Consider the following 21,671-nt stretch of genomic DNA (forward strand, 5'->3'; position numbering starts at 1 on the left):
TGTTTATTGATTATACATCATTGATTTCCAAAAGTTTTTTTTTTAAAAAGTCAGATAAAATTAAAAGCAATTCTATATTTTTTCATTATCTATCTTTCTTCCAGGAATTCAGGTGGCATACACAGGACTCCATCCTCCAATTTGTTCCCCATAACAACAAACCTGTGAAGTAGGTTGGGCTCAGACTATACAAGCAAAGTTCATAATACTCCACAATCTTACCACAAAAGAAGAAAAAAAAAATCCTGTGGACATCATTATAGCAGTTCCTTGAGCCTTCTCAATGGTTGTCATTGCCACCAATCAGCCCCTGGATAGCCCCTTCTCTGTTAGCCAGTAAAAATACGTATGTAAGCTTTGATTTAGGACTGGGGAATGGCCTTTTTTACATGGATTTTCTTACTGGATTAGAAATGGGTTTCCTGAGCATTTTGCTGCGGTGTGATTGGCTCTTGCTTAGCACTGTTAGGTGTTCCAGAAGACATCTTGGATTCCAGGTATTCAACTATTCCATATAAGACCATTGACACAATCACTACAGCCAACAGGATATACAGTTTGATGGAGACACTTAAGAAGGTGCTGTAGCCAAAGGCTATGACAAATCCCAATGACTCCCACAGGCGGTAATTTGCAAATGCAGCCTCTTTGTGCTTTTCAAACAAAATTCCATAGAGAGCTAAAAAAAAAGAAAAGAAAAGAAAAGTTGATGAATTGTGTCAGATAACCTTTAAGACACCGACTCAGATTTATGTTTTTAAAACAACAGTTGTCACCTATTCCAAGTGAAGGTGATTCTGCATTAAAATATTTTATTATACCTCCCCTTTTGTACCAGGTAGTTGCTGGTAACCTCTGCTTATCTTGGTGATAATTGCTGGTGAGGAGCTGTTCTGATCTTTTGTCTCTTTTGAATAGTGTGTAGATGCTGTTTATGTGTCTGTTAATTGCTGCCTTGTCTGAATACCAAGCTTCCAAGAATTCCCTTGCATTTTTGGATTTTGCTTGGTCTACAATGCTAACAGTTTCCCAGTTAAAATTGTGGTTATATCTGTCCATATGCTGTGAGATTAAGGAGTTTTCATCATGTCTTCTGACTGCTAGTTGGTGTTCGTGGATGTGCTCTGCCAGTCTTCTGCCTGTCTGTCCTACATAGTGTTTGTTGCACAAGAAAACACATGTTCCTTAAGGCAGCAGCTTTCTCTCCTCTGGGTTTGGAAGGTGACAAGCTTCAACTGATAGGGAGGTACACAGAGAAGCAAAGCTGATGCCAGGTCAGCTGTAAGCAAGGCAGGGCGAGCGTACAGAGCGTAGCTTCTGTAACTCCTTCCAATGCCTTAACCGCAGCTCCATTCTGGGTCACGTGACCAGGAGGGAGGTGAGATGAAGGTTTAGAATGAAGCAGTTGTCAGCCCTGAGCCACTGCCCAAAGAGAAACTCTTGGGGATTTTTTTTTCCTGGATGTGTTTTCTCTGCAGCCCCTCACTAACTCCAGCCCATTTTCAAACTCAAACTTCTCTTTGCTGGTTTCTTCCACCAGCCCAAATATGATCCCATTCTGTTCAGTTTTCAGAAGATTATCCTGCTGATGTTTAGACCGACGGAGTCTCCAGTCCTTTGACATCATTTCTAACATTCCATTGGGCTAGAAAGATGTAGAGTCTCCTTCACGTCGATCTGGACTCTTGGTGACTTCATGGACCTGTTCAGGTTTTCTTGGCACAGTATGGAACTGCTTGGCCTTTGCCTCCATTTAGGATGTTTGGTAGCTGCAAATATTTTCACTGAACTTGGGGGGGTGGGCTTGAGGGGGGCTCAGCAAGCCAACCCTAGCTTTCAGGAAACTGAAAGAGGAAAATTGATTGCATCTACTGCTCTCTGTGGTATATTTGCTTCTATTAAAATCTATTTGGCTCTCTGTCAGTAAAAGAGATACCACCAAGGAGGGAACTACACTTCCACCAAAACTGGCAGGGCAAGCTACTGCACATAAACAAGAAGCAAATCCCACACTCCCTTGCACTGATGATGCTACCTAGTTGGGTAGTGGAATGTCTGCAAACAAACAACAAACTCAGAGAGCACCAAGAATTCCACAGAGACTACAAAAACAAGATGTCTCCAATGAAAACTAAGCTCTGAAAGAACTGAGCAGTATTCAGGGGCTTATATTATTTTAGTCTTGCTGCTCCTCCTTCAGGCACAGAAGCTGGCTGGGTGACTTTGGGCCAGTCACTCTTCCTCAGCACAGCCCACCTCACAGGGAGTTTTTTTTGGAGAGGAAATAGGACAGAGGAGCATTATCTATGCTGCCTTGAGCTGGTCAAAACAAAGGCAGGATATAAATCTAATAAATCAAGAAAGAAGCAAGCCAGCCCATAAATAACATTGCATTGTTTGAATGTTGGATTCCACGCGGGGCACTCTGTTACAGATTGGCCTGTCTTCTATGGCTGCAGGGAGGGAGCGTCCCATCGCATCAAACTCTTTGGCTCCGATATCCTCTGCTCTGACTGGCAAGATTTTCTTGAGTCCTTTCCCTCTTTAGACAGAGAAGGAGGTTTGCCCTCACTTGCTGCTTGAGCTATTTTTAGTTGGGCGAATCTAAAGGCAGTGCATATGCATTCTGAACAAATGAATCAGACTGAAACTGAATCCTGCATTTCTATAGTATGCTCTAGGGGGAGCTCTTGATTAATTTTAGACTCCCAACCCTAAAAGACAATTTTGTGAGTGACTTGCTTCACTTCTGAATGCTGGTGAATTTTTGACCATTCTCCTTAGACTGTTATGGTCCTTTGGTGACAGAACTGGGTTAAGGCTCAGCAGTGTAACTGGCCGTTAAATTGAGTTGCTCATACATAGCTTGGAGTGGTATACAGGTAGTCCTCATACTGACTACTCATTCAGCAACTGGTCAAAGTTATGACGGCACTGAAAAAGGAGATTTACGACCGGTCCTTGAAGTTGCAGCTGTCGCAGCATCCCCGTGATCACGTGATCACGATTTGGGCGCTTGGCAATTGGTGTGCATTTACAACAGTCGCAGCGTCACAACTGATCACCATTTGTGACCTTCACAGCTAGCTTCCAACAAGCAGAGTCAATGGGGAAACCCTCAGGAAGTTGCAAGTTGCAGTCATGTGATGTTGCACTTAATGACCTGCAGTGATTCATTTAATGGCCGCAGCCAGAACTGACATCGTAAGTCAGTGCAGTCATGTGATATTTCACTTAACAACCTCACTTAACAAACTCAGTGATGGAGTTGCCGGTCCCAATTGTGGCTGGTAAATGAGGACTACCTGTAATCCCAAAACATCAGGTTTTAAATGCAGCATGGCTCTACCATTTAACTACCCTGTGAAAGAAAAGAAAGGAACTTCTGAGCATGCAAGGAGTGCTGCTTCTCCAACAGCAGCTCTCCTGGGCCCAGACTGAGATCTTGCTCCTTATCCACTGCCAGATCCTTATTTAACTGGAGGAGTTTTGTATGCTTTCTTACGGAGACTGCAATAACAGACATTCCTTGGCTAGATTCTTCAGGTGGGTGTGCAGCCTTTTTAACTCCAATGCCCAGTGAACATCACTTAGCATAAGCCCATGTAATCAGTAGGTTATGTAAACAATTAGACATTGAGGAGCTCAAGGGAGCACGCATAGCCTTCTTCTGGTAATTTCTGGCTGCAACCATTGCCTGTGAAGGAGCTGAGGGATTGAGTGGCGCAAAGTGAGTCACTGAGTGAGTGAGTGATGTCAGGGTGGACTTGAACCTGGGTCCCACCACCTTAACCATCATATCCTACAGAATCTCATATGTAATCTAAGAACCTAAGTTTTATTCTTAGATTGGTGCTGTGATGTTCCCCAGAAATGAGAAAGAAGATATATAAGAGTTTTTTTCAAAATAGCACAGACATCACTAAACAAAATAATCCCACAGACACAAGTACATAAGTGCATACACATATCCATCACCTCTCTCTTTCTCTCTCCTTTACGGTAAATTCTTTAAGTTTTTTCTACTCTACAGTTTTTTTTAATTAATTTTTCTTACGTAGCATCATTTTATTTAATAATTATACTCTCAAACATAAATGCATACATGCAAATACTGATTTTAAGACCCCCCTTTTTTGTTCAGAAGGCCTTCAAGTCATTCATGTGAGCATTTGGGGCAGTGTTATAATCATAGTTTGCCACTGTCTTTTTCAGAGATTCGTCTTCCTGTTTTGTTTTTTTAAATTCTGTCTAGCCTATGGTCCTGGGAATCCCAGGCAGTTCCCCTGTAATTATTAATCAGGGTTAATCTTGCTTAGCCTCTGAGATCAGCTAAGGTCTGCTGGATGCTATTTGTTAATGTGAAAGATACATAAATAAATATTCATCTGTAGTTTTCAGATGGGTTATAAAAATTAACAGTTATAAAATAGGCTGTTAAATTGCATTATAAAACTTTATGAACAATCTTTCTTAATTTTCCTTTTTTTCCCTCTCTCCTTTTGTAGTGTTAGTTTAGTAACCTGAGCTTACCATTTGTCAGAACTGAAAAGGCAGGCAGAAACCCATGAAGATCTCTGAATGAAACCTAAACAAGCCTGGTTGTGGGGTGGTGCAGAACTTCAAGGAGGCACCCAGTAAATAAAGCACCTCCTTCAAGGTGCCCACCCAGCAGCTTAATTCAAGATGGAGTATACAAAAAATGTTGCCCTTTAAAATATTAACTAAGTTTTAAGAATCCTCAGGAATCAAATAATCAAATAATCCTCAGGTTTGAGATAAAGTTTATTCAGTTCATTATTTTAAGGGGAATTGACCCATTCAAAACTCTGAATATCCAAACTGCAATATGAAATCCTTCAGGTTTTTTTTTCCCTTTTCAGAATTTCACAATGTATTTTCCCAACTGAAATGGGTCCAGGTGGAAAAAAAAATGCATACTTTAAGAAAAACACGCCATTAAAAGGCACATATTAAGGGAAAATGCAAATATGTATTTTTAAGAAATTGTATACAAAAATATATACACGTTTTTATGTGCACAGAAATGCATGTGGATGTTCATGCAGATTTTTAAAAATTCATCCAATTTGCATAGAAATAGAGTGCGATCATTATGCACAAAAGAGCAGACCTAGATGGCCATCCATGATCATAACACACATCCTTCCAACAGTTCACGTCAAGGAGCACTTTCCAGTAAGACTAATGCAGTGGCTCAGATTGATTATCTCCTTTGCATAAAGCCCACACTCCTATTTCATCTTTCTGTTGGCCTTCTCTCGCTATAAGTACTTACCATTGGTGAGTGTTTGCAAGATGGCATCTGCTACACCCCAGATGGCAGGTATTATAAAAAATAGGGCAAGTTGGTTTGGGTGAGGTTTCCAGAGCAATAGTGCTATTATGCAGGCAAGATAGAGAATGGTACCTGTTGGATTAGGCAAAGTTCATGAGAAAACAGGAAAGCACATTGTAATCCACACTTCATGAATTTAAGAACTGCTTGGTTTCATAAGACCCAAAGTCCATCTTACCCATAACTTCATTCCTAGTGCTCAGCTGACTCTGGAAGGAAACAAGCAGGATTGGTCCACACAAGGAACCAATTAGGGTGTCAGCCTTCTAGCTCTACACCTGCACTGAAGTCCAGTGCTTGCGTTATGGGCAATGCGCACCGAGGCAGTTAAAAGCACATCTGCTGCATGGTAATGCCTTACTGTTCTGGGGAACAAGGTTAAAAAGCATCTATTGGCAGGCCAGAGCACATTCCCAAGGTAAACAGAGGAAGTAGGCAATTAACAATCCCTGAAAATGAAAGTGCTTGCTTGTTGATGGCTGATACACTGTGTGAATCCACCTACCATGGTTTGTAAATGATTGTTTATGGTTTGGCACAATCTGTGAACCCAGTCAATTTATTTATTACATTTATTAAACCAATTTATATAGCTGCCCCTCTCACCACAGGTAACTCTGGGCGGTGTGCAACAAAGCTAAAAGCAGTCAAGTACATTAAAAATATAAAAAACAAAATAAAACATAGAATAAAAGGATATTAAAAATAAGGGAGCCACCTCACTAATTCCCCTGTCCCCTGGGGTCCTAGGCCTGCCGGGATCACCAAGTCTTGAGGGACCTCCGGAACTCAACAATGACAAGGTCAACCTCACCTAAGGCAATTGTGCCTTAATCAACAAATCACAGCTAAATATGGTATGTCATCCAGTCACTATCTAAGATGCAGTCCTATGACCACTAGTGGGGGGCATGTGTGTAAACAAAGACAAAATGGTAGTTGTGGCAGTGCAATTGAAGCCCGTTTATATGTGTGTTGACACTGTGTACATGTACAAAAAGGAGGGGTTTTCATCCCACTACTGCTATTGCCATCCTGCCCTTTTGATCTCAAGCTGTAGCCACAGATGCCTATGACAAGTTCCCGGAAAATAAGCTCTGCTGAATTCAAAGTCTTAATTCTGCACAGGAATCTACAGGATTGCTCTGTTAAAATGCACATAACAGTGAGATCAGTTTTTTTTTTTTTAATATACTGTATCCTCAAATCCTTTAGGGACTTTTATTCTGCAAAGCAACTATAGTTTAGGGCTGTGCATGTGTTAAAAATGATTTGATTAAAGGTTGTTTAGTCTACAAAAATATGACAGAGGGAAGATAGGATAACAGTCTTCAGATATTTGAAAGACTGTCATAGAGTAGAGGGTTTGGATTTATTTTTTATTGCCACAGAGGGCAGGACTAGAGTCAGTGGGTTAAAACTACAAGGAAGCTGGTTTAGGCTAGACATCAGGAGATACCTCCTGATTGTACAAAGTGTCAGCCAGTGGAAAAGGCTGCCACATTATGTGGCAAGTTCTCCTTTGCTAAAGGTTTTCTAACAGAGGGTGGATGATCATCTGCCAGATATACTGGGTGCTGAACTGGGTGACCTCTAAGGTCTCTTCCTCTCTATGATTCTATGGAACAAGTACCCCAGTTATCACTTGAGCTCAGCATCTCTGTATTATTCTTTAAAGCAGCCTTTTTTCAAGCTTCCACATCTTAAAAGATGCTGCTGTTTTAAGAAGTCCACTAATTAAGATTACTGTAATGTGACTTTAATCAGCATCATTTTCCCAAGGCTCACACTTTAATGAATAGCAGAAGAGTTACACTTGTGCAAGTTCTAAAGCAATTCTTCTGAAACATTTTCAAAGTATGCACAGTCCTAATATCCATTTTTTAAAAAATTAATATCACCTATATGAATAAATTGTAAAAGGTGTACCAGAATTGTTGATATGAGGTCAGATACTAAAATTAACATGCTGTATCGTGATTTCATGAATCCCATAGGTCACACAAATTTCCAGATCACCTTCTCCAACTTGGGAGCCTTCAGCTCTATTACCTCCAGATGGTTTTCTGAGAACTCTTGGAATTACTGACCAATAGTATCAGGTGAATTATAATTCCTGTACATTTGGAGAATTTTTCCATGAAGCTACTAATCCAGCAGATATATTTATATATATAAAACTATTGGGACTGTTGCCTTTTCATCTTGCTAGTGATGGGAAGTTCTCTAGACTGACTATGTTTGTGAGCAATTGCTTCTTAACTTGTATCCTATTCCTCAAAGCCCAAGTCCACCCTGGCCATCACAGTAGATAACCCCCCCAGTTATCCTTTACCTACTCAGTGTAAAGAGAACCTTTCTACCAGTGAACTGGTAAATCTTTCCACACAACATCGAAGCGAGTGAGTTTGTAGCTGAAAAGCAGATCATCACATATCCAACGAAATTTATCCCAAGAGCACAGGTCACATAGGACTAGAAAGAAACATGAGAAAGAGAGAGATGCCCACACAGTTATATTGCTATACAGAACAGAAACTTCAATTTTCTTGTTTGAAGCTAAAGGCCTGATGAATGCTTCGGAGTGCTGGTGTTGAATATTCATGCAACACCTACCTGATCAATAAAGCGCCATTCTCTATCTTGCTACAGAGCCTCTAAATTCAGTGCGCAGCTGCTGTGCAATATGGGTAGATGACCAAGACTTGATCAGTTACTGCAGCTGTTCTCAAATGCAAAAACAATTGAAAAACTGGACCTGGCACCAAAAAGACATAACATACTTGTTCTCAAAGTGGTATCCTCCAGGTGAGTTGTAACTGCATGATTGCTTATCCCTTTGGTTTCTGCCTGTCCCACTCAATTTAGTAGAGGGAATATGCTCAGGGTCCCCTCAGTGAAGCAGTGTCACCTGGCAAGTCCTAGAAAGTGTACCTTCTCTGTCATGATGCCTGGCTTATGGAACAGCCTCCCCCTGGACATCCCAAACCCTTTTGGCCTTCTGGAAGGCTGTGAAGACCTGGCTTTTCCCCCAGGCATTGAAGATGGGATATTAATGGAGCTCTGACATTTGTATGTGTAACATGCTGCTGATGATTTTTTTTTAATAGGGGCCTCAACTTTTTTTTAATTGTTTTGGATTATGTATTATGTTTTCATATTTGTTTACTGCCCAGAGTTCCACTGTTAGATGTGCAGCCATATAAATGTAACAAAGAAATAAAAATAAACAATTTCAACACATTGGAATTCTTAGCAAAGATGGAATTCTTTGGGAATGTTGGCTAGGAATTCTGGGAGTTTTAATCCTGATGTAACTAGAACACACCAGAATGGGAAAGGCTAATGTTGAAATCATTTACATAAGAAATATAATTAATAATGGTTAATTGGCAACTCTGGAAGTTGTAATTCTCCACACCTGAAATGCATCATATTGGGGAACATTGATGTAAAAATGGTTTGCATAGAGAGAATAGTTAACACAATATGGTTAATTGACAAACGCATGGTCAATTCACAATTTATAAGCATCAGAGTACAACACGTTCAAACAGAGGAGGACCACAGGGGGAGTAAATCACTGGTGGCAGAAACATGGCCAAACTACATCACTCACAACCTGTTTGGACCTGCTGTCTACTCAGTTTTCTCATTGCATCATTTTTTTCATGAATTCGTTTCATTTGAAAATGTATGTATGCTTCAGCGTGCATTAGACTGTCGATCCACACCCTTTCAAGCAGGGCATCCTAATGTTGCAAGACCGGTACACATCAGTATAATGGTCTGCACTTGTTCTGCAGAATGACTAGTTTGGCTCTACAGGGGAATCTGCAGGGCTGGCTTTTCCATTAAGCTGGGTGGCAGCCAGGAGCTGGAGGAAAAGAAAGTACCTGCTTTGCATTCCTTTAAATTTAACCTGCTCTTTTCTATAGATATGGGGGATGAGGTTGCTTCTCTTGACAATATGGAACTAGAATTAGAATTAGAGTCATAGAAAATGGACAGATGCACTGTACATCTGGTGGCACATCATTTAGATGGGTTCTCTAGGCCCTTCTCAGGGTCTACTATTGGGCGCTCTCTGCAATTCTGTTGTCAAGTTCTGCTCCTTCTGCATCTTTTCACTGAGCAGCTGAAATAGATTAGATAACCCTAGATTTTACAACCTACCTTATTATAGTCACCAGCAAGGAATCCTTGTTCAAGTCCACTATACATAGTCAAAGGTATCAGGAGACACTGGCGTTTATCTTTAAGATGTTGAAATGTTTCCAGAAAAGTGGATCCAAATGATGATACTGCCTTTTCTTCACTCTCTGCTTGGTTGGTTGAGATTTGATCCAGAAATATAGTGACTAGCAACACAGCTAGAATCTCACTAGCTGAGAAATGAAAGGATGTATTTAAACAAACAAAATTAAAATGATACATTGTTGTTTTTGGAAGAATTGGTGTTTAGTAATAAGGTCATATTACTAGGCCATTAAGTGCCTCTAATTTAAAGCTAGCAGTATTAAAAATGTCTTGCTTTAACCCAAAGCAAAATACTGTAAGGGCACATTTTTTTCCACAATTCTCTTTGCTCAGCTGTGACATCTGTGTTATGACAGCTAGGAGGAAAAAAAAACAACCACCACCACAATCTGCTGTTGCATAAAACATTTCTTACCATTCCAGGTCAAATCAAAGGCTTTACTGAGATTAGCATGGATACACTATCACACATCTGTCAGTATTGCTTCTACTCTAGATGAACTTATTTTTTGAGCTATTTCCTTGCAGTGATAATCTTTTCTGAATTACATGTGAAGGGATATTATACTAAGAACAGGAATGTTATTTTTTATTACATTATATTGTTGAAGGTTGACACAGGAGTAGTCAAATGGATTCAATATAACTACTGAAATCCACAGAATATTCAGAATTTGGTGAGTTTTGCCATTTCTCTGTTCATATTTTGAATAGGAAATGTTACCTTCAGAATCAGAACTACTATGTTAAGGCATAAAATTTTGATCCCTAATATTAGAAATGTGAAAATCTTTGACTCAGTGATTTTGGAGGGTAGCCTCTCCCTATCACAAGCTGTGTATCTCATATTACAGGAATAAAAAATACCCAAACATGTCATATTAACTGTAAAGCAGTATTAAACCATATTGCATACCAACCAAGAAATAGTATTAAAAATTATATACCAGTGGTTTTCAAACTGTCTGCTGAGGAACAAAGCTTATCAGAGATTCATCAGGAAGAAGATCAATAATGTTGAATACCCTCCCCTGAAATACACATTGCATATCAATATTTTACTTTCCTTGCAATAGACACCCAAAGTGGGAAACTGACTTTGGTTTGTATTGTATTCTCTATCAAAACCTAATGAAATCTGTGCACAGCTGTCCCTTGTGGTGAGCCACTAGAAAATGAATGTGGCAATTTCTCACTGAAGTGTTCTGAAGTTCTTGATTAACTCTGTGCACCAAATCTGGCCAGTCAATCCACCTAGACCCAAAGAAATATAAGAGGACCTCATATTGTAATTAAGCTCTCATGCATTCCTATACCCTGTGGATATTCTTCTTGACTTCTGGTTTCCCAGTATTCCTTCAACCTGTCCCAATTACTGGCTTGTCCTATAGCTTTTGCTTCTCAGATTCTGGTTCAATTCAATTTGTTGCCTATGCCCTATGCCTTCAGTCCTGGGTGAAGCAGAAATCTAGCAAAGTTTTGTATACTATGAACAGGAACCACAGAATGTGATCCAATATTTTCTGCGATGGACAGATGTTCCTGGTAGAAGGTAGAACATTTCAAACCTCAGTGATTCAACAGTGTTTATTAATTAGAAGAAGAGGAACCAATATAAAAAGGGGGCTGGAAGTAAAAAAAAACCCACAAGAAATGGTTGGAGGCATGGGATATGTTCTCTTCTAGAGAAGAGAAGACTGTGGGGAGACATGATTGTTGTTTTCAAGAATTTGAAATGCTATGTAGACAAGGTGGCAGAATTGTTCAAAGCTATTCCAGACAAGAAGGCAAACAAGAAACAATGGATTTAAATTAAAAGGGAGAACTTTTTGAGTGGGTTAGGAAAAAAAACCTTCCGAAAAGTAAGAGGTCTTCAATAATGGAACGGACTGCTTTGAGAGGTGGTGGATTCTCCTTCACTGGAAGTATTTAAACAGAGGCTAGACAGCCATCTGATGTCAGGGATGCTACAGTAGTAGATTCTTCTACTGGTCAGGGGTTTAAGCTAGGTGTCCTCCAATGTCCTTTTCAATTCTTACATGTAGGGATTCTATAAACATATAAGATACTTTCTGATTAATTTTATTATATGAAATATATAAATAGTTTGTCAATCCTGTTTAACGTTTAGGAGATCCAGTTGGAGATCTCCCAATTACTTATATTTGATTTTGGTCAGTTAGTGATTTCCATCGATCCCCATCACTGGCCAACCCTGATCTCTATTTAAGACTTTTCAGAATAGAATACATCTATGCTGTATGCCATTCTGAACCATCTCACAATTAAGATCTCAACATTTTATATATTAATTTATCCACCTAAAAACTTGCCATGATGTTGCTAAAGGCAAGAGAAGCAAATTTCCTAGATAATCTCCCATCAAGGCACTACTTAAACCAGGAACTTAGCTTTAGTAAGGTCCTGCATTGTGTGACTTTAAAATGTGCTCTGATACATTATACATACCAATTATGTACACTTTCCTTCATGGGGTGCAAAAGGTCCCTGGGAGGGCCTACCTGTGTAGATTCCCATCAAAGTATAGATCAAAGTATTAGATGGTCCTTTTGATATCACAGTGCTATTTGTGGTATTTATCATACAGTTGCCTGTACCACAGCACACCAGATCTGCTTCTGTGAGATTTACTAATACATTAAAAACATAAAAGGAAAGAGAAATGTATTAGTGGTCAAAAAATGAAGGCCATATATACAAATGAAGGCCATACAGGTAGTCTTCAACTTATGACCACAATTGGGACCAGAACTTCTGTTGCTAAGAGATGCAGTTGTTAAGTGAGTCGTGCCTAATTTTAAGACCTTTTTTGCCGTGGTTGTTAAGCAAATCACATGGTTGTTAAGCAAATCCAGCTTCCCCCATTGACTTTGCTTGTTGGAAGCCCCCTGGGAAGGTCACAAATGGCAATTGCATGACTCCGGGACATTGCAAATGTCGTAAATACATGCCAGTTGCCAAGGGCCTGAATTTTGATCACATGACTGTGGGGATGGTGTGCAAGGACCAGTCATAAATCACTTTTTTCAGCACCGTCATAACTTCAAATGGTTATTAAACGAATGGTCGTAAGTCAAGGACTACCTGTATATACAATCAAGTCATGGTTGTATGTCAACAGTTTTCAAGCTGTGTTTCAAAGAAATCTAAACTGCCTTGGTGTTCTTATTTCTAATCCAAGCAATATCTCCTTGGCAGCAATTATACTGGGAAACAGTTGTAGGAGTTCAGGAAACTTGATATCTCTGGCTAGAGAAAAGAGGGGCAAAACCCAGTTTTTGCAACTCCTATGCCTTCTCAAGACTGTCAAAAATGGATGATATCCTTTCTTCCCCCATTTCGACACAGGAAACACATTCAAACTTACTGTAAGATCTTAATAAACTTCACACAATTAAAAACAAATCTCGACTCTTCTTCAGTGGAAAAAATGAGGAAACCTCAGCTCTACCAGTTTGTTCAATACAGCCTCATCCTCTTTGAGCTATTGCCCTGCACACTGTTGCCTTGCCTGCAGCTGCAAGTTGTAGATGAGATGATGCTTATCCACCCCTCCCCCCAAAATTGTACATTCTGTTATAAAGAATGAATTCCTAAGCGGTCTATTTTGTGCATTCTTGTTGCAAAGTCCTTCTCTCTGAATTGCTTTTCCTGGTCCAGACGTTCAAGCAATCATATCAAGAACTTACTAATGGGCTGATGCACGTGTATTTGTGAGTTTTCTTTCCAGAAGCAATAATTGAGCCTTTGAGCAGAGTATGGTCCTTTGAAAGATTTCAAGAGCACCACTAGCAGTTTCTGATTTGTTCCTAACAGTAACATTTGGTCAATCAGTGGAATTTTATCCACTAGCAATAAATCTTCTTAAAATTGTCACTTTGGTAGTGATTTTAATTAGTTCCTGTAACATTCAGTCCCAATCAGTTTCTACTCTTCAAGACCATTTAGCCTGTACTACCCTTACATTAAAAAATTAAATAAAGATTAAAGTAAAAAAAAAAAATTAAAACATAGAATATAAATCCGTAGACTGATTCTTTACTGTAAATGGTAGAAACATCATTTGTTAGGGTCCATTTGGTACTTTGTCAGAAGATTAGTAAAGCTTGTGTAAAATAGCATGGGATTATCCAATATGCTAAGCCAAAATCAAGCAAATTATATTACGATTTAAGACAATATATGAACTATATCTGGAATCAGTTATATGCAGGCCCAAGAGGCAGAGTAAGAGGGGTAGAGAACATAGGCTGGCTGTAATGCTCAACAAGAGTTTTAAAAGCCTTAAAACATTTCCTTTCTCATTACATTATTTACAAATGACAGAGGCTTCATGTGTCTTCCTTACTACTACATGTCCACTTAAACATAATTACCTTTGTTAGGAGTCTGGCCAAAGACCAGAGATGATATTAGATTTCCCCAGACTCCAGAAGTTCGGTATATCAAAAAGAAGATTCCAAAATACTGGGTAACTATGTATTTTCCAATTTTCCCCGCTTTCTGAGCATATAAATTGCCAGCCACAGTAAGATAAGTGCATTTCGCTGACCAGAGGGGGGCTCCTCCCAGCCCTAAGATCATAGATGTAGGGATGAGTGTGAACCTGCCAAAAATAGGTAATTTAGTTATTTTTCTGAAACAAAACATAAGCCCGCAATACTTATCATTCCACCAAATTTCAGAGGAATTTATTACTTGTGCTCCCTCTGCAGGAACAAAAACAGAATGCAAGGGAGGCAGATAATGACTCATGTGTTTTGACACCTTCAATCAAATGCCAATTCTTACGCACTTGCATAAGAGATCGTGATACAAGTACAGCATTGAGGCATCACCATCATTGCAGCTTTGGCACCAGAAACTCAAGTGACGCCTACCCCCTATTTGTCTAGCATGACAGGTGTGGCCTTTCCTGGATAGGGTTTCCACAGTGATCTAGGCATTAGTAAAATCAACACTAGGCTTGTGTAATGCATTTTATGTCAGATGGCCCTTGAGAGAGGTTCAGAAGATGCAGCTAGTGCAGAAGGGAACAATAAGTTTGTTCATTGGGGCTTCTTACCATTCATATTTATAATTTATTTCCTACATTTGTAGAGCCAGTTTGGTGTAGTGGTTATGGTATCAGAGTAGAAACCAGAAGACCATGAGTTCTAGTCCCACCTTAGGCACGAAGCCATGTGAGTGACCTTGGGCCAGTCACTCCCTCTCAGCCCTAGGAAGGAGGCAATGGCAAACCACTTTTGAAATACCTTGCCAAGAAAACTGCAAGGACTTGTCCAGGCAGTTGCCAGGTGTCAAAAACTGACTTGAAGGCACACACACACACACACACACACACACATATTTGTATATCCTCCTTTACATCTGGGAGCTCAAGGCACTTTATCTAGTGGGTCTCTCTTCTTTTTACCTCCATGGCAACAGTCCTTTGAGATAGGATGGGCTGAGAGAAAACGGCTGGCCCAAAGTCACACAGAGAAATCCCAGTTTGAATGGGGTTTTCAAGCTGGGTCTCTCCAATTACAGTCCAACTTTTCAACCACTAAATTGAACTAGTTCTCTCATATGACTCTGCAGGAGTACTTTGGATTCAGTTCCAAAATATATTGTGGAGTGTGTGGGAGCATGAATGTAGAACCTCTCAGCAACTCTTGAAAACAGCTGACTCTTTTCCTGAATTCGCATGGATGCCCTTTACAGCTGCTGTACCCTCCCAGTAAACTGTACAGGGCTTTAAGGAGTTGTAGTTATGTACTGAACTTGCACATCCACAGATGGCTTTTTGGAGCTGAATCCAAAATGCTGCACAGTCCTTATATGTGCGGTCCATGCTGCGGGCTCTTACCAGCTGCCATGCTCATAATTATTGTGGTTAATATATGGTCCTACACAGCCTGAAAAAATGACCTTCTTCCTTTTTTCCACTGTTAGGGTAAACAGATGATCCCTTGCTTATTAGACTGATGTTGGCTAACATTCAGTGAGCAGTGATGGTGGGGGACATGCTGTTTTGTGGTGTCAGGATTTGGAAAGAGCCACACCCTGAGTTCAGTGAGTGTGGCTAATAATGTAAAATAATTCTGCCAGTGATGTTTAGTTGACTACTTCCTTGACCTGATTCCTGGTGGCCAACTACCCTTATTAGTTGTTGCATTATTGTATGGTTTTAACGGATGGCATAACAATATGGAAATTTTGTTTCTTTATATTCTAAATCCCATTGATATTTTTTAATACATGGAAAAGTGATACATGAATATTTTGATAAATACATAACTTACACATTTTCCCCTCTCCAGAGTGTAAGAAAATATGTTTTAATGATAGCTTGGACAGTTCCACGAGAATCATTTTGTTCACGTGAAAAGTAAAAGTGTATTCTCAGGGTTGCGTAGACTATTTCAGTCCATTACTAGAATCTGATGAACATCCAGGAGACGTTCATGAGGACCAGTTTTTTGCACATACAGCTATAAACAGAGAACACTCTTCCACTAGAAATGCCACAGTGCTCAATGTTCAAATGTACATGCTCTCCACTTACACAGATATACTAATAAAGAACTTATTCTCATAAATCTTCACTCATGATTTATCAGAAGTAGGAAAAGTTACATGATTTTCAACCTGTTTTGCCTTAAAGCACCTCCTGTGCATTTTTTCCATACACTGTGGGTCTTGTGTGAACCCTTCAATTTTTCTTGCCCATAAAGCAAGTCCTGAAGGAAAATGATTTGGATCAGGCCTTGGAGAGCAAGGAAAAAATATAAATCAATACTTCTAGTGCAAATTCTCAAATGCATGTGGCTCCTGTGATCCTGCTACTAGGGGAAAATACAGACACAAAAGCTGCCTGTAACGTGACTTCCACAAGTAAGTATGCTACACTGATTGAAGTATTGCAATAGGCCCTAGGATATTCAAGTTCAGTTCTGTCTTCAGCCATGGATGCTCACTCTTTCTCAGCCTAATCTATTCCAAAAATGTGTTGTGGGAAAAAATGGTAGAGGGAGGGTTATATATACCACCTTGAGTTCCAAGAGGAAAGGCAGGATAGCAGTCTAACCAAATAAATAAGCAAACAAACAGATTTAGTCTATGTGGTTAATAACAACTGTGTACGAGAGAGAGATTTGCATGGGGGAGTAATATAGTGGCAGATTAACTTGCCCTTGTCCTGATCAAAACAAGAGTTTCCCATGAAGACATTGTGAGCTATGGTTCTGGAATTTCCACATCTCACCTACTTTGAGTCTGTCTAATGTAATGAAACACAGGATATGCCAGAACTGCTCTGCTACTATGGATGGATGAATATATTGCCCTCAAAAGATAAGAAAAAATGAGGTTTAGAAAGTTTAATGGTCCAAGTGCAACTTATTTATGGCTCTATAAAGCTGCCACTTTATATTTTTCTCACCTGATCTTTTGTACTCAGTAGAGGGTGGTGGAAATGAAAATATAAGGGCTACATAGCATTCCCCAGGCTAGTGCCCTCTGGATATGTTGGGGTGTCAACTCTCAGATTTCCATTGCTAACATGGCCAACGTTCTGGTTGGAGATTCAAGGCACTGTACTCCTAAGACATCTGGGGGGTACCTGGCTGAGGAAGGCTGAGAAAACATCAGCTAAACAACTCTTTCCCTATCCTTTCCTTTTGAAATGTAATTATAACACCTAGTCATTAGATGGTGCCTTTATTGGCTTCTGCTTGGTTTAAATTGGCTCAGAGCTTTGTTTGCTAAAGGAGATGTTAGTGGTTGCCTCAGCTACAAAAGCAGTTGCCATACACTCTCCAGCATATCTGCTTATTTCTTCTGCTTTTCGGTTCGCTTTCCGATTGCTCGTGAAAAAGGCTGCACGTGTGTGGCGGTTTTGTTTTGATGAGAAACCCTTCACTGACATATCAGAGGTGGACTAGGGAAAAAAGACAAAGACAAAAACAAGACCTCAAACCAGAGATCAGCAAAACCATCTTAACCATCTACAGAATGGCCTAAAGCAACAGCTGCAGTTTCACAGCTTGGAATTGTGGCATAAATCCTGCCCAAATGGCTCTCCCTCAAATCCAAAATTAGTAGGACAATTTGATCTCTGCTTCTCCCAGTGTCTTACTTTAGGTTTATCTGAAAATGATCTCAGTGTGGGTGGAGAGATGCCCAAAGCCAAGCACGGGAGAAGAAGTACACCATAGTCGTTCACCGCAAGCCTGCTCTTCTCTTTCTTCTCTCCTGTTAGGGCACTATTTCGTGCCTTGGTCCCCTATTTCCATTGTCATTAAGAGCTCTATCCAGGCTGAAACTGGTATCATTTTGAGACCTGGACTGACCTCAAAATATTTAAGGTCAAGAGCTCTCCCTTACCTTCTCAACATCTTTGGGGGCTGAGGGCCCCATTTCATTCTTTAAAAACTCCATCACATACAGAGTTGGGTTTTGGCTCTGCTCACTTGCAGACCTTGGCATGTTGTAGAAAACCCAGTTCTGGCCCTCAAGTCAGTGAAAGTTGCACATCTCTTCTGTAGCTGTTCCTCTATTCTTCTTCCCAGCTGCTGTTTGCTAATTCCTCAGGTGTCAGTAATATACATAGCCTCAAAGCATTCAGCTTAGTGCTACCATTAAAAACATTTACTTGTCCTATCCCAAGGTGACTTTCGGTCTTATGTTTTGTGAAGCCCAAACCATCCTATGAACAAATGTCCACCTATTTACTATGTGGCTGAACATTTTCCAATTCGATTAGATCCAATTAGATTTTTCATGGTGATAGCCCCCTGCAGATCAGTCAGCCTGAAATTATGTCTGTTCCCCCCAAATACATTGCAAATGACATAGGAATTAGGCAATAACTATTACCAGCTGGCATAGAAGTTTCCCAAAGAGAATGTAATATAGCAACACATGCAGCCCACAATGGTCCACTTGCATCCAAATTTCTTAATGAGGACTGATGGGAGAAACATGGAGGACAGGATCAGAGCAGCGTAGATCACACTCAGGGAGGCAACTCCCAGGCCTTCTTCAGAGTGGAGGCTGCTCTGTACAGACAAAATGCAATGGAGGCACATATTTATAACCAACACCAGGGGACAATGATTGATAGAAACAAAGGAAGAGACAGTTCAGCCAGGGAAGTTTGGCAATGAAGCCATGATATCAAACACATATGACAGAAGCATTGTCATCACAAAATGCTGTCTGTGATTACTGTGTCCTAACCTTTAAAGAAGTCAGAGCATTTGGTTGATGATGTCAGCACACACATTTCATCATCCCTCCCGCCAAGGATACCCATGAATTAAGCTTCTCTATTGGGGTATCCAAACACATCGGTCTTTATTGTAAAGAGGAATGAAAATACAATGTGTCTCTTGCCATGGGGCAGTTGTGGAAAGGAAGCAGATTGACCAAGCCCCTTGCCTTTTATCAACCTGCCCATGCTACAATTGCCACCAATGACCGATTAAAGTGACAATGTTTACCCAAAACTACCCCAGCCTGAGAAAGTGAGTTGGTAGGTTCTTGTAGTCATGAAAGGGCAGTAAGCTGTTGGGAATAAATGTTGTTGAACTACACAGAAAGGGGATAGATGCTGAGGATTTTCTGCATTGATACAACAAAAATGTCTTGGTCAGATCACCAGGACCACTGGCCTTATCTTGAGGTGCTTATGATTTATTTCAATTGAGGGTTAAAGCTTTCTTTCATCATGGAATCTCATCTCATCTATTTTAAAACAATGGCATTTTGCCTTTGAAAATCAGGTTTTCCCAAGGCAGCATTCAGTATATTAAAATTACAGATAATATAAATATACATGATCAGGGGAAAAAAATGAAAACAGAGAAATGTGAATAGAAAATGAATTTAGATCTGCTCTGTATAAGGTTGTAGCACAGCTGGCAAAACATCAGCACATAATCATTGTCCCATATGGGATTACCTAAAAGTCACTCCACCAATAAATAAAGTGGTTAGCTTCCGAAGCATTTTAGGTCCATACCAATCTAACCATATAAAAGGGCATATACAATTCACTCCCTCTATATTCTGGAGTATATAGTGGCTAGCATGATCTCATAGATCCAAATAAAGTTCACCTACCTGAAGGTTCTGGAGCCCTCCATAAGCAGTAAAGAGAAATGAGAATCCAAATGAAATAATAAGAATGTTTTTCAGATACGAGTACATGGCTGAGTGATAGAAGTTCCAAATGGAGAAACTCCAGAGACGGGATCTAAGAGTGGCTGGATTCTAGTTTTCCTTCACCTATAACACAAAGGAGTCATATTAGCTATTTGAGTACCTGCCAATGAACTTTGCCTTCTCCAGCATTGAAAATGCTATAGAAGTCTGGTACTGATTCACTTGATCTGAAGTATTGATTGGGATCCACAGAAAGCATATTGATATCTGTATAATGTCTTCCCTTACACCCAATTTTATGAATCATTTCCAGCCACAAGGCAACTTTCCAGATTGCCTTTTTGAAGCAGATCTCCCTTCCTTGCCCACTCACACTGAAGGAGGAGTATATTTTAAGAAACAGGTGGGTGGGTTACAGTTTTAGGTTACCATTCCATTGAAAAGGTCACTTGGAAAGCTGTAGCACAACACAGCACTTACTATTCCCCCAAAGAGTGTTCCCCAAATGGGTGTCTTCCAGACATGTTCGACTGCAGTTCCCATCACTCCCAGCCAGGATATGGGCAACTGCACTCCAAGACATTAGCTATCTCTATATGACAAACACCACACATGTGCTGCTTTGAAAAAGCAGCAAATATTAGCGCACACTTTAAAAGAAGAATTCTTGTGCAACAAGCCAAATTTAACAGATTTGCACAGAATGAGAAGCTGAGAGATCAACAGATATACTGTAGAGTTGAAAGGAAGAAACCAAGGAGCAGCATACAGATACAAAGCAGCATCAAGAACAGACCAAACCGAAAGAAGTGTAGGCAAATATGAAAAACTCAAAACAGAGGCCTTCCTTCCTCCAGGAATAGTTCGTTATATTGTCACTTTGTTGAATAAGCCACAAGCTATGGCTGAAGATAAGTTATAAATCATGGTTCACAAACAATCTCGTATGTAAATTCAGTTAGAATCGCTGTTTTTTTGCCACAGCATGCCTGGCAAAGCCTCCTGTGTCAGTGGATCCAGAACCCACTAGCCTGTTCAGTTTGCTCTGCAGGGGCTGAATTTTCCAACTTCTCGTGAGTGAATCTCTCCAAAGGAATGTGTTGCATCTTTACTGTAGAAATTTGTCAAGGCTGGAAAGTTTTTTCATTTTGTACCAAGCTCTGAACATACCTCAAAGGCCTGTGGTATGTCAGCCTTGACACCCTTTTATTTTTTTCTTTCAGGGCACCTAAGATTAAACTGACTTCAAAGAACCCAGACAGTCTTTGCATTTCAGTCTCAGCTCTTACATATGCAGGGAATTTCAAGAATGCCCACTTGAATGCTTTCCTTCCTATGGCAACACAGGCCTGACACAGTAAAGGCTTTGCTCTGGAATGGGCACTTCTAGCAAACCAAGGAACACCTTTATGTAATCTAGAAAAAAGAAAAGGAAAGAGCCTCATTGCTCTTGGAAGTTCAATCTTCCTTTCTCTAAACTTATTTTAATTTTTCACGAATGGCTTTTGGTTTTTTTTTTTGCATTTCTGTTTAGGTATTCATACAACTTTAACAAACATAACAGTTCAATATTTAGGGTGTATTATCAGCTATCCAAAAGCATGGCTTTCATTCACCTTAATTGCCTTCCATAAGAAAGTTTATGAAACTTTTCTTCAACCCTTTGACTGCATTCCTCCATTGCACTTAGCCAATTGCCTGAGTCTGCACAACATGCTAAGCCATAAATCATGGTTTACAATTATAGCAGCTGCATCCACACATGCTAAGCCAAAAAACAAACAATCCACATCATGGCTTAACATAATGTATGAACTCAGTCTGATATGTTGGTAGCATTTGCTCAATATTATATTGTTAATATAATAATGAATAATGT

At 39.9% G+C, this 21,671-nt stretch overlaps 1 protein-coding gene across 1 annotated transcript; it reads right to left on the reverse strand.

Annotated features, from left to right (window-relative positions):
- Positions 1-407: 407 nt before the first annotated feature.
- On the reverse strand, positions 408-19,897 carry UNC93A (unc-93 homolog A). The gene is made up of 8 exons (XM_025172400.2): positions 19,751-19,897; positions 18,503-18,684; positions 14,017-14,246; positions 12,142-12,270; positions 9,536-9,747; positions 7,699-7,834; positions 5,300-5,431; positions 408-679 (listed from the first exon to the last, which is right to left on the reverse strand). The coding sequence occupies exons 1-8, from the start codon at positions 19,835-19,837 to the stop codon at positions 408-410; spliced, it is 1,380 nt and encodes a 459-aa protein (XP_025028168.1). The 5' UTR covers positions 19,838-19,897.
- Positions 19,898-21,671: the final 1,774 nt, after the last annotated feature.

This window comes from Python bivittatus, unplaced genomic scaffold, assembly GCF_059951505.1.
Source record: "Python bivittatus isolate LINGU-HERP-01145 unplaced genomic scaffold, Pbiv_v1 ctg000020_np1212, whole genome shotgun sequence".
NCBI classification, from domain to species: domain Eukaryota; kingdom Metazoa; phylum Chordata; class Lepidosauria; order Squamata; family Pythonidae; genus Python; species Python bivittatus.